Raw genomic sequence first — 13,489 nt, 5'->3', positions numbered from 1 at the left:
CCTGGATCCCCTCGGCGCGGGCTGCTGGAGCTGCCTAGGAGCCGGGGCGCCCTGCAGTTCGCTGCCCCTCTCCGCAGGGGCGCAGCCGCGCGCACCCGGCGCTTCTCCCCACCTGCAGCCCCTCCTCCTGCCGCTGCCGGACGGGTAAAACGCGGTCCTTGCCCTTCCTGGGCCTCCTCTGGTCCCATCTGTCCCCGGGCCCCACTGCCCGACATCCCCTCTCCCCTCTTCTTTCCTTCCTCTCAGTCCTCCCGCTCGTCTCCTCCCCGGGCTTGGCCTCCCATTCATTCCGTCCGCTCCCTCCCCTTCCCTCTTGGCTGCTGGGGCCCTCTCCCCCAGAGCTTTCCCGCCCGGACCTAGCTGCATTCTCGGGGTTCTTGGCACATTTATGGAAGTTTAAGGCCTGTACGGTGGTCCCCTAGTCCGGCCTGAGCGCAGCCCCAGCTGCTATCGGGGAAGAGGAAGATGTCTGTGCTCAGGCGGATGATGCGGGTCTCCAATCGCTCCCTCCTGGCCTTCATCTTCTTCTTCTCCCTCTCCACGTCTTGTCTCTACTTCATCTATGTGGCTCCAGGCATCGGTAAGTACCGGGACACACCCTCATTTCGCAGGTCACACCTTAGGAAACGCTGACTGTGACTTCTGGGTTTTGGAAGCTGAATAAACAGGAGCCCAGAAGAAAGCATTTAATTTGAGACACTATTTCAGACGTGTCAAATGACCTGCTTTGGGGCATGGCTTTGGTACATGAGGAGTACTATTAATAATAGCAGGTTTAAATAACTCAAAACTGTATTAAATGGACATAGCAAAATAAGGTGTGATGACCAGTGTGGTTGATCTTTCTTGAATATTCTTGACAGCTTTATCCATTCAATATCAAGTCTTAATGCTAGGATTTAGTGCTTAAGCTTAGTTTTAGTCAAGAACTCTCAGTATAACTGATTGTAAAAATATGATGGAGAAAACAACAGCAGATAATGTGCTTGAGTTCAGGAATGTATATTTTAGTGTTCTAGGTCACTTTTAAAGAATGGGGGCAGTGCACATTTGTGCCACACTCAGGACTTTTTAAAGTGAAATGTAAAAACAGTGCTCCATTATTTAGTCAACTTGGGTCCAGGTTTCAAGGTAGGGTAGTCTTGCTACCTGTTAGGATGACTTCTGAGATAAAACAGTGACTAGCTAGTTGTAGTTTAAAATGTTAATATCATTTTTGTCTCTTGGGTCAAAATATTTTTTTTATAATCTGCTTGAATTGGTTTGATAAATATCTAATTCTTTGCCCCTTCTCCCCTTTGGTGGAAAAGATGCTAATGTGGCATTCTGATAAGTGAAAAAAATAGACAATTTGTGTAAATATTGAAACACATATTGCTTAAGCTGTTATGAGTTTTCCTAGTTATTATGTATTTAATGTAAAGTTACTTAGTAACAGTGTGCATCCTTTCATAGGATCAGGAGACATTTCCTAGTCTTTTGAGCCCTTGATTCCAGTGTTAACTAAAAATGTATGACCTCTAACAGAAGAAACTCCTGTAGAATTTTGAAATGTAATTGTTACCAGGCATTTCCTCTGTGATAATTGATTGTTGCAATGAATTGCAGGGCAGGGGAAGAGGGGAAAAAAAAACCAAAAACTTGAGACTTTTATTTCCTAAAACAAAATTACTTAGTGTGACTTTTTCTTGATTAAAATTTTGTTGTTTAAGTAAGACCTGTAAACTCACATAATGATTCTTGAAAAGACATGCATTGTTGAAACTTTGATGTATCCCAGCATAGGAGTTTGAGATTAAAGTTTGAAGAAGTATGATAAGTATTTTACCGTATTATTTTCCTTTATTGCACTTTTTTTTTTGTAGGCTAAATAAAACCCTTCTTAAAGCCTGCAGTAGATTGACAGTGGATTTGAGTAGTCAAAATATTCATCAGGCTTTCCTAAAAACCCTCTACTATTTTGGAAGTTTAAATGATTAGTTATGCAGCAGTTTTTACGTTCTTATGCAACTAGACACTGGATATTGTTGGGGGATGTTATTTTAGCTTTGAGAGATTTTGGAGAAAGAATAATTTTGTACTTGGGACATTTTTCTGACTTTCTTGGTATCAAAGGAAATCAGAATTCCAGCTTTTACTTGGTAGTCTTCCATGTTTTTTATTAGTACTTTGGTACAGTATATATAGATTCTCAAAATTCAATTGACATGAAATATCAATACATTAAGTTACTCTGTTTTTAAGTAACATAACTTTAAAAGGTTAATTATAATTAGTCTCCCACATTCAGTATCATTTAGTAACAATAGGGTTTCCCTTTTTATCTTTTGTATCTTTTAAGTATTGGGGAACAATGTTTCCAAATTTATCACAACTTTTTGCTCCTAAGGTTGAATTTTCACACCAGTAACAAAAAGTCTGTTTTTTTGAACAACAGATCATTTTATTCATTTTGGGGAAAATATAGGTCAAATACAAAAGTCCATATTTTGTCAGTTATTCTTTCAAATAAAAATTATGTTTCATCAAAAATGGCTAGTTTAGCTCACAGTGCAACAATCAGTTGCACACTTGATCAATACTGGTATTTTGGTATGCTGTAGGAATGCATTATACATGTCTTCTTTCATCATAGATTTAGTAATGAGACAAGCCCCAAGCTAATTGGGTCCTTAAAACTAGTTTACATTAAATGTACACAGATTCTTCTTGAAATAATTCCTATTTTAGTCTGGATTGTGTTTTGGGGCAAAATTTTATTATAACTACAGTATATGTTGTATCAGAGAGTACCTTTTATTGATCCCAAATAAATGTTTCATATGCCTTCTGCTAAAAATTCCTTGTTAGTCTATCCACATCAACCCGTATAGTACACTTCAATTGTAATTTCCACCCAGAGGCCTGTTTTTTTCATGTATCTTCCTCAGGTGTCCTGTCATTCTTGGTAACTCCTCATAATCGCCTTTATCTGTGTCTGTCTGTCTGTCTGTCCATCTCCCCATCGCCCTCCTCCCCTCCCTGCTTCCTTCCCTTTCCTGTTTCCTTCCTTTTGAGCATATAGTGCCATACAGTTGTACACAGTGTAATCTGTTTAGTTTACAATGTTTTCGTATGTTGTTCAATATTCTTTTTTGTCTGTTTGGGTCTTAATCTACAATGAATTCCATCAAATTCAAAGTTTATTATTTAAAAAATAATTTGATAGGTTTTCCTTAAAAATTTTCTAATTCATGAAGGAGGCACACAGATTTACAATAGCTAGTTAGTGAATTTAGTCTGCAGAGACCCTGTGTCCCTGTCCACATGGGAAGTTCATGGACAGACAGCTCTAGCTCACGGAGTAGAGACAGACAACATGGATTGTTTCTCATTATTTCTCATTAGGTCTCAACTTTTGTACTTGGATTACATAAACATGGGTCTCACATTTGCTGTATTGGGAATGGGATTTCATTTAGTATAAGACCACTTCTGTTATAATTTCTTTCTTTTTTTTTTTAAGATTTATTTTTATTTATGCATACAAGTACTGGGGTATAGGCCAGAGATGCGGGTGGCTAAGGTGAGTGGCTTCACCAGCGGCAGAGTGGGGAGCGGAACAGGCAGATATACTGAAATATGTTGCTGAGGGCAACAGTGGGTGAGACAGGAGAGGACCCGGTCCTCTCCTGGTCATGGGTCAAACTCATGCTGAAATGGCTGGTGTTGCTTGATAGCACTGAGACTTCAATCCCTGTGCCATTAGGTAGGCTTCCCTTGTTATAACTTCTAATACAATAACTTTTACTGCTGTAGCATCAAAGAAGTAGTAGATGACTTGATTTGCAAATTCATTCAGCAAAAATGAATGGAGCTCCTTAGACTTGATTTATTGGAGGCATAGAAGATAGAGTGTTGATGAAGACACAGTTCCTTGCCTTTTGCTACATTGGGGCTAGCACATGAAAGAGCTGTAACAAATCCTTGGAAAGTATGCAGTGGAGAGTGAGGGCTAGTGATGGTTTTTTGGAGGAGCTGGTGGCTAGAGTGAGGTCATTGAGGATGGGTAGCATCTATTTGGATTAAATAAAGGAATTCTAGTGAGAGGAACAGCATGCACAAAGGTAGTTTTCAGAAAGTGGGAATATTTTCTTCTGGCTACCACTTACATATGGGGTGGCAAATGGCTCACCTTCCCAGCCTAGTGTCCAGGCACCTGGGGTGCCTAAAACTCCTAGTAGTGAGAAATTGGTCTTGGGGCATACAACTTGGACAAAGCTATGTATGATTAAGAAAGAAGTTGATATGCTTATAATTAGTAGGACGACATTGTGGGGAGGATTGCATAATCCATGGGGGTAGGGATTTCACTGTTCATGTGACTCACTGGAGGTCACCACCTTTCCTAGACATGCTGACAGACATTTTTTCATTCAGTTGAGTTGGAATCTGGTTGGGTCACTTTGGTCTGAATTCCTGTGGGCCCTTTGAGGAATTACCTGGCCAGTTGCTTTGTTATTTGGGCTCCCAAGGGGTTTCTGCCCTGCTGGGACTTGATGGAGATGGTGATGGATGGTCAGGGTGGGGTTGGGTGTGTGTTCAAGCATCTGTGTTTGCCGCATCTGGCTGATCGGAGCCGAGTCCGGCGAGGGACGATGAGGTTAAAGAAAACACAGGACGCCGAGGTTCTTCATCCAGGAGTCTCTCTTTATTGTCCGTGACCCCCCTTTATATGTCATTAGGCAGCAAGGGTAGAAGTTTGGCGGAGAAGAGTGGAAATTTACTGAGAAGGAGGTTTGGGGGAAGTGAGGAATTCCTCTTATCACACCTCCCCGGCAACTGCCACATGCCGGCACTCCCTTTATTGCGCAGGTGTTGGCACTCTCTTCACGGCGCCTCAGGCTGTTAAATAGGATGACCACAAATCTGCGTCCACTTTATCGGTTCAACCATCTGTTGCCTTTGTAGCACAGCGGTGGGCGCATTCCTCGGGGTCCCAAGAGCTGGGTGCAATCGCGCCACCAACATGTGCTGTGGGGATAGGGAATATGTACAAGGATTCTGATATTGGATATCAGGCATCTAGGGGAAAATTAGGGGCAGGTGGGGGATTAGGAATTGGGGAATAGATGCCAGGACAGTCAATGTGTTAATTGTCTGGTACTTTGTCACAACTTACCCTCAAATCTAGAGATTTAAAACAACAAACATATTATTTCACTGTTTCTCTGGGGAGGAATCTGGAACCAGTTTGGTTGTGCCTCTGGTTCAAGGTCTTTCACTGGGCTACAAAGTGTCAGTCAGGGCTGGGGTGAAAGGCTTCCATGGGGAAGGATCTGATTCCAAGTTCACCCACATTGGATTGGGTAGGATTCAGTTCGTTGAGGGCTATTGCACTGAGGGCTTCAGTTTGTTGTCTGGAATCTTCACTCAGTTTTTGCTACATGGACCTCTTTACAGGGCAGTTCACAGTTTGATCACTTGTACTATATTTGTCAGAAAAGTGTGGCTAGTGCAGTCCATACTCAGGGACCCGGGGCTTCTTAGTCGCTGCTTACCACAGTCAGATTCCATTCTCAGGAGCACATATAACTCAGATATATTGTTTCAGTGTAAATGAATATAAATCCAATGACCTAGTGGGAAATTAGGTCATCTTACAGGGAACATTGATTTGTTGAAACTTGACAGTGCTAACTACCCTTCTCTTCATTATTCTTCTGTGAATAAATTTAAGTTCTATTAAACATTGTGGCAGAATGAGAGATAGTGATGTATTTATTCTGCACCAGTGTTTATCAGCACTGCTTTTAAATGTTTATTAAAGGTAAAAATAGCTATGTCTGTGAAGACTTCAAAAAGAGAAACTCCTAATCTTGTTTTATAGCCTTTGTCTGTGGTAGATATTCCAAACACTCTTTGGAATTTGGTTGGGAACAAAATACATTTTCCTCTTGAAGTAGTGTAACAATTGGCTGGGTGACACCCTAAACCCACCTTGTGGGTAGTGGTGTAGGCCAGCTAATGCATGCTGTCTGACAAGGTCCGAGCTTTTGGGGGCACATTCCTAAAAGTTAGAGGGCCCCATTTTGTTTTGGCCACTCCTAAAATTGTAACAACTTTTTCATTCAAATGCACCTGATGAAGTCAAAAGTGATTTTATAATTGGCTATTTAATAAAAGCAATTGGCTGTTATAATCAAGTCAATATTGTAAAACAAAGCAGTAATAAGAAATGTTAAAAAATAACTAGAGCTCTTTTCCTGCCTGGAACTGATAACCCAAATCCCATCATTCTATTTTCTCACTTAAGTCTTTATTGTTCATTTTTTAATGAGGAACTCTATATTCTTTCAATGATAGATTCACAAGTAAAGTAAACTTTTCCACTCTGGCCCTTGACTTCATTTCCTTCACATACTAGGATGCCTTAATGAGACCGAGGGTCATTAAATAGTAACTAGGGTTAAAGGGGCTTTCCTTTTAGCTAATCTTTCACTAGAAATGTTAGTCTTAAATTTTATGAATTTATGTGCCTGTTTCCTACCATCAATAGATTGATTTGTTCAGCTGTAAAGACTAACAATTGTGCTTTGCTTTTGAGAATAGTAAATGTTATAACCTTAGCTGGAGGTCAAAAAGACCCCAAACTGTTCTAGAAAAATGGCAATGATTGTTATCTTTCTGCTTAATGCATATGCTAATGTTATCCCACCACTTGCTTGTAATGTATAAATAAACTCTTGTTGAGACTATGGCAGAAGACAATTGCACCCTAAACTGACCCATGTCTTCCTCACTCTCATCACCCCTGTCCCTGAAAATCTCCACTAGCCAAAGCCATTTCCCACCTTCAAAGACCCTGTCCTGCTGTTTGTTGTGGCTGGTCCTAGCATCCTTAGCCTGTTTATTATAGGCTACACTACAAGGCTTCCCAGGCACTTGTTCTCATAGGCACTTGTTCTCTGGGGCATGGGGGAAAAGGGAGAAAGGTTTCAGCCATGGTAGCTCCTGCCCTGTTAGAACCCCAAGTTTGCTCTTCTCTTTGAGGGCCTGGGGTCATAGGGACCATGGACATGGAGAGCTTGGTATTTCTGGAGCCAAAGCTATGTGCAAGGAAAGTCAGGAGTAAGTCTCAAAGGTAGCCTACTGTTTCATTCACTATTGAAGCTCCAAGGAAACTTCCCTGCCGCACCCCAACCCCAGGTTAGTAATATAGCCCTATTGTAAGGAAAGGGGTGAGGCAGGTGCCTAAAGATGGCCACTTGCCCAAAGTCTCACACAGTTTCTGGCAGAGCTGAAGCAGACAGGCTTTGAAAGGGCTGAAATATACAGCTCAGGATACCTGTGCTTCATTCAGTTGAGGGAACTGATCATTATTACCCTGGAAAATTGAAGAATTAGGGAAAGGTACCAATACCCTACAAAAGAATGCTGAAACTTCTTTAGGATAGCGTCAGATAGTAATGAGGAGAGCTATAATGAGCCATATTTTTAGGTCAGTGTCAAGGAACCAAACTGGAACAATCTGAGTTGTAAACAATGAAATAAGTGACATAATAAGCACTCCTTTCAATAAGTGTTTTCAAACGAGGGGATAGGTGACCACTGGTTATGTCTGGAGAAAGTGCTTTGCTTGGGAGAATGGACACAGTTCTAATAGTCCCTTACTTAAAATTGTGGATTGTGCTTGCTTATAGTGTGAGAATTTAAATTCATTGGCACCTTTGCTCATTCATCCAAGGGGCTGACCAGCTCTGCACCTGTCCTCCCTTCTGCCAGAACTGCCTTTTGTGACTCCTCCGCCCTCTCAGGAGACCTGCTTTTCATGTTTGCTGTAACCTAGGTGAAATGTGCTTTCTGAGGAGGCTGCAGGAGTGGAAGAGGAGGTACATACAGAGCGATTTTTCTAGAACTTGGACTTCCTAGGTCATATTTGGGAGTTTTTTGAGAATCAGGTGCCCCCCAGGTTTTGTGTTTACAGTATTCATTCCCATTCTGGTCAGTTTTCCTGGCTGCCCCGACTTGTCAGTGCTGCTGCAAACAGCAATTTGCCCGTTCATCAGGGCAGCCTGTCCATTCATCTTTCATTTTCTTTTCTCTTGTTTTGCCCTTTTTTTCTCTGAACCTTCCCCCCTCCACCTTTTTAATTCCTGGGGGGCAGTGATTTACTGTTGAAAAGACCTTTCCACACTTAAATTTCATAAGCATAAAAAAAAGTAATAAACAGGTAATACTGTGAGTCTAGTTGAAGATTAGGTCAATTGAAGGTTGAAATTAGGTTTTCAGAGGATTCCTATAATGCTGTTAACATATCACTGAAAATTTTACTTTACTCCAATTATTACTACATATATTTTAAACTCCTATTTGGGTCCACTAGAGAATTTCAGGTAGCACATTCATTTGTATTTTAAACTCCTATTTGGGTCCACTAGAGAATTTCAGGTAGCACATTCATTTGTTTTTTACCATGTAAATCCTTTATTGGGCCAACTTCATGTGACATATTTTCTTTTTTTTTTAAAGATTTATTTATTTGTACATACAGAACTGGGGTTCAGGCCAGAGGCTCAGGGGCGGCAAGAGGCTTCACCAGAGACAGAGTGGGGAGCAGAACAGGCAGATCAACGAAGTACACTGCTGAGGGGAGCAGCAGGCAGGTCAGGAGAGGTCTGCCACACCATGTGGTCACCTCCGGGGCAGGTGGGAATCGAACTCATGTGGAAGTGGCTTTAGCTTCTCAGTGCTGTGCTTTAACCCACTGCGCCACCAGGGAGGGCCCATATTTTCTTTTTTAAATAGCAGAACTTGGTGGAATGTGGATTAACTGCCAGGAAAAACCCTCCTTAGTTAAATTAGGAAAGATAATTTAAAGGATATTGGTCAGTATTAATATTTTTGGTTCTGCACCACTGCACAATATTTAGGAAGACATACTCAGTAATTTTTTATGTCTTAAATTTGTAATTCATTGTTTCCATCAGGGGTGTAATACATATGGCTTTTGATTTGTATCTTTGTATTCATTAATTACTTGAGCTAGTAATAAGTCTTTGACTTCCACCAAATCATTGTGTTTTCTGTTCATTAGGATGAAACATTTTTTTTATGGCTGAGTTAATTAAATTAGAAAGCTTTTCAAAGAGGTGCATTTAATATAAGTTGAATTAGTATAGAAAGAAGATTCTACTTTTTGCTAATTATCAATATTTTAGATAATTTCTACACTGATGATTTTTACTTATGTACTTGTTTTATATTGGTTTTTGGGAGGGAGAGTCAAAACTGACTTTAAGAATCACTGTACTTTGATCATGAAGGCTTCAGAGGAGCTGGTATTTTAATACATTGTATACTAAATATACTATTTTTCCTTTCATTGTTCCTAGTCTGGATGTTTGTACCATTATCAAGGCTTCATCAACACAAATTTTCTTTCCCAGGACTGTATATGGTTTGTTCAAATCACTGTTCAAGGTTCATCTTACTCTTAAATGTCTCTCAAGTGTCTTCTTGTCAATTAGAATAATCCTTTCCTTCTAGCTCATTTTCTCTACCATGACATTGATTGGATGAAGAAGTTGTTTCAGTTGCCATATGGTATACAATAATTTTGGACATACCTGGTTTTCCTCTTAATATCAGAAAGTTTGTTCCTTTCATAGCCTTCCCTTTTTAGAAAAAAATATTATTGCAGTAATGTTGATTTACAATACTGTATATGGATTAGGGGTACAGGTTCACATCACTTCAGATGTATGTTACCACACACCTGTCAACAAAAATCCTGTTCCTAGTCCATTGGGGACCCCACCACACTTTGCCCTTTTACCCCAATCTTCCCTTGCTAAACTCAGTTCTACAGTCAGATTTTTAGGGTTTGTTTTGGTTTAGTTATGTCTGCTCCTTTCTTTTGTGTCTTTATAGTTCACATATGAATAAAATCACCCAGAATTTGTCTTTTTCCTTCGGACTTATTTTGCTTAGCATAATCCCCTCCAATTCCATCCATGTTTTAATAAATAACAAAATCTTATGTTGTTTTTAATAACTGAGTAGTATTCCATGGCATACATGTATCACATCTTCTTTATCACCCTTTTGTTGTTGGGCACTTAGGTTATTTCTATGTGTGGTTATTGAATATAGGGCTGCAGTGAACATAGTGCATGTATCTCTTCAAATTATTGTTATTGTATTTGTAGGATAGATATCTAGGAGTAGAATTTCTGAGTCATATGGCAGATCATTTTTAATATTTTGAGAAAGCTTTGTACTGTTTTCCAAGTGGCTGAACCAGTCTGCATTTCCACCAATAATGTGAGAGGGCTCCTTCTTCTCCATATCCTTACCAGCACTTGTTATTTCTAGTCTTTCTGAGATGGGCCATTCTCATAGATATGAGGTGGTATCTCACTGTGGTTCTTATTTGCATTTCCCTGGTTAGCATTTTTTCCTGCACCTATTTGTTGTCCATATGGCATTGTTTGCATTTTTTTTAAAGATTTATTTATTTATGCATATAAGAACTGGGGTACAGACCAGAGATGTTGAGGGGGTAGGTTTGAGAGGATTCACCAGAGACAGAATGGGGGCAGAACAGGCAGATCTACTGAAATAAACTGAGAGGAGCAGTGGGCAGGACAGGAGGGGTCTGCTGTGCTATGTGGGTCACCTCCCGGGCTGGGGATAGAACTCTTGCTGCAGTGGCTGCAGAGAGCTTCATAGTGCTGTGCTTTAACCTGTTGCATCACTAGGGAGGGCCCTTCTATATGTATCCTTAGAAGAAGTGTCCATTTAGCTCTTCTGTCTTTTTTGATTGGGCTGCTTTCTACTTGTTGAGATGTATGAATTATTTGTAGACCTTGGCTATTAGTTTCTTATTTACTATCTGCTGTGCAATTATTTTTTCCTTATTTTATAGGGCTTATTTTTATTTTAATGATAGTTTCTTTGTTGGACAGAAGCTTTTTAGTGTTTTGTAGTCTCATTTGTATATTTTTACTTTTGTTTCTTTTGCCACAGTGGTTGAGTCCCTATAGAGACATCATTAAAGCCAATGTGTAGTGTTTGCCTTTGTTTTCTTCGACGTATTTTATGGTTTCAGGCCTTATATCCATGTCTTTAATGTATTTTGAGTTAGCTTTGTTTTTGGTGTGAGACTCAATGGTAGCCCTTCAACTTCTCCAACACCATTTGTTGAAGAGACTTTCATTTTCAGTTATACGATTCTTGGCTACTTTGTATTAAATTCACTGTGGATGTATTTCTGCTATCATTATATTTTGATTACTATAATTTTGTAGTATTGTTTGAAGTCTGGGAGTGTGACTTCCTTTTTTTATGTCATGAAAGTGATGTTTTTGAAGATGAACATGTTTCCTAACTTAAGGTGGTCTATATAAATGTATTTTCTCCGGTTATCACCAGAGATTCTGATTCTGAATTTTTTTTTTAAGATTTATTTATTTATTCATACAGAATTGGGGTACAGTCCAGAGATGCGGATGTGAGAGGATTCACCAGAGACAGAGTGGGGAGCAGAACAGGCAGATCAACTAAGTACACTGCTGAGGGGAGCAGAGGGCGGGTCAGGAGAGGTCTGCCGCGCCATGTGGTCACCTCCGGGGCAGGCGGGAATCGAACTCATGCACAAGTGGCTTTAGCTTCTTAGTGCTGTGCTTTAACCTGCTGCGCCACCAGGGAGGGCCTGATTCTGAATTGTTTTACACATATGCCCCAGGTATTTCTGGACCTGGAATTTCATTTCTGATAAACACCACAAATGATGTTAGGGAGGGGAAATTAAGTACTAGATAGGTTTAAAAAAATAGATTATCTCATATCACTTGTTTTTTCATTGAACTGAACTTACTTTTCAATAACCAGGTTAACTTGTTTATTGCATCATGATATCCTGGAGATAGATTAAAACAAGCAAGATCATGTATTTCTATATGAATCTGCAGTGGCCACATGATTGAGTTATAGGTTGATCCTAACCTGTTTGTTATCTTATGTTTTCAGTTATTAAAAGATATAATTTAATTTACTTAACAGAACCAACAAAAGTTTTAAGCTGTATATGTTAGCCAATGAAAATAATTTTAAAAAACATTTCATATAGCATTTAGCTAGAAAAGTCTTTTACAGTTAAGATACTATTATGTTTAAAATAATTTTTATAAGTATTTGAGGTTAGCTAGTATTCATAGGACTTTTCTGAAACTATGTTAGTATTCACTGCATTCTTTATTCACTCCAGATTATGATTTCTAATTATAGTGCAATTTCTAGTTTGATTCAGACAAAGAAAAATTGGATCTTGTTTTCATTTGGATCAAGTAACCTAAGACAGAGAGCTATAAAGCCTTGTTTATTGATTTGATACTGTGCCTAGCTTTGGAAATCTTGAAATTCATTTTCATGTGGTGTTCTCTTATGTTTATTTTTTTTAAAGATTTATTTATTTATGCATACAATAACTGGAGTGTAGGTCAGAAGTGCTGGGTGTGAGAGGATTCACCAGAGACAGAGTGGGGAGCAGAACAGGCAGATGTACTGAAACACACTGCTGAGGGGAACAGCAGGTGGGTCACCTCCCCACTGGAGATTGAACTTCTGCTGCAGTAGCTGTGGATAGCTTCATAGTGTTGCGCTTTAACCTGTTGTGACACCAGGGAGAGTCCAGAAAGAATTTCTTCTTAATTTATAATGTCTTTATCAACTAAGATTTGAAGCTGATCTGTACTGCATATAGTTGCTGTTTTCATTATTGCTTGCTAAAAAGGGATTACTGAACACAGAATTCTTTCATTCTCTTTATTCATTACTTAACCCATGCCTTATTTGAAAGATAGAGAGGCTATTATAGGTTGGTACTTATTTACACTGTAGATTTTCTTGACTTTTAAGTTATTATCACCATGTTAAGATACTATAAATAGTACTTTGACATTAAGGGAATTATTTGCATAATGTCTTGGCACAGTCTAGAAGTTTGGTGTTTTTGTTTTTACCAAAGTACTACTTAGGTTTTAGGTTAACTATAAACTATATTTCATATGTTGTCTGGCCTAATCCTGGGGTTTTCAATATTATTATTGAAAATAATATATTTCACTTCCAACATGGATGAGTGATTTATTGATCAAGGGAATGAATTTGGAAAGAAAATATCCTTTCAGTATCTGACACATATGTTTAGATAACTGTGAGTTCTTAGAAATTCATGTGTACTTCATTCAGATGTCTATAATTACTGTCCAGTGGTACATCGTATTTAAGTGCTATTTTGCTTTTTCTCTGTATTTTTCATTTTCTTCACTAGAGAATATGGGAAATCATATTATCTGTGACTAAACTGCCCCTTTTGATTTCTTCCTTCTCTTTGTATCATTAGTAAAACCTGTGTTATCTCCCCTCGTGTAACTTTCCGCATAACCTTTCATTCTGAACATTTCCCTCCCTTTCAGTCACTGCCTTTTCTATGACTTTGAACCAC

At 39.2% G+C, this 13,489-nt stretch overlaps 1 protein-coding gene across 1 annotated transcript in view; it reads left to right on the top strand.

Annotated features, from left to right (window-relative positions):
* The first annotated feature begins 9 nt into the window (after positions 1-9).
* The window catches only part of B4GALT6 (UDP-Gal:betaGlcNAc beta 1,4- galactosyltransferase, polypeptide 6), a 51,081-nt gene continuing 37,601 nt past the window's right edge, over positions 10-13,489 (top strand). Inside the window, exon 1 of the mRNA XM_004683812.2 lies at positions 10-580. Coding sequence (XP_004683869.1) covers positions 466-580 — 115 coding nt within the window. The 5' untranslated portion in view covers positions 10-465. The remainder of the gene's footprint in view (positions 581-13,489) is intronic.

Source organism: Condylura cristata, unplaced genomic scaffold (assembly GCF_000260355.1).
Source record: "Condylura cristata isolate star-nosed mole 26May11 unplaced genomic scaffold, ConCri1.0 scaffold00016, whole genome shotgun sequence".
NCBI classification, from domain to species: Eukaryota; Metazoa; Chordata; class Mammalia; order Eulipotyphla; family Talpidae; genus Condylura; species Condylura cristata.
Note: the sequence above shows the minus strand (reverse complement) of the source record. Positions and strands in the feature narration are given on the sequence as shown.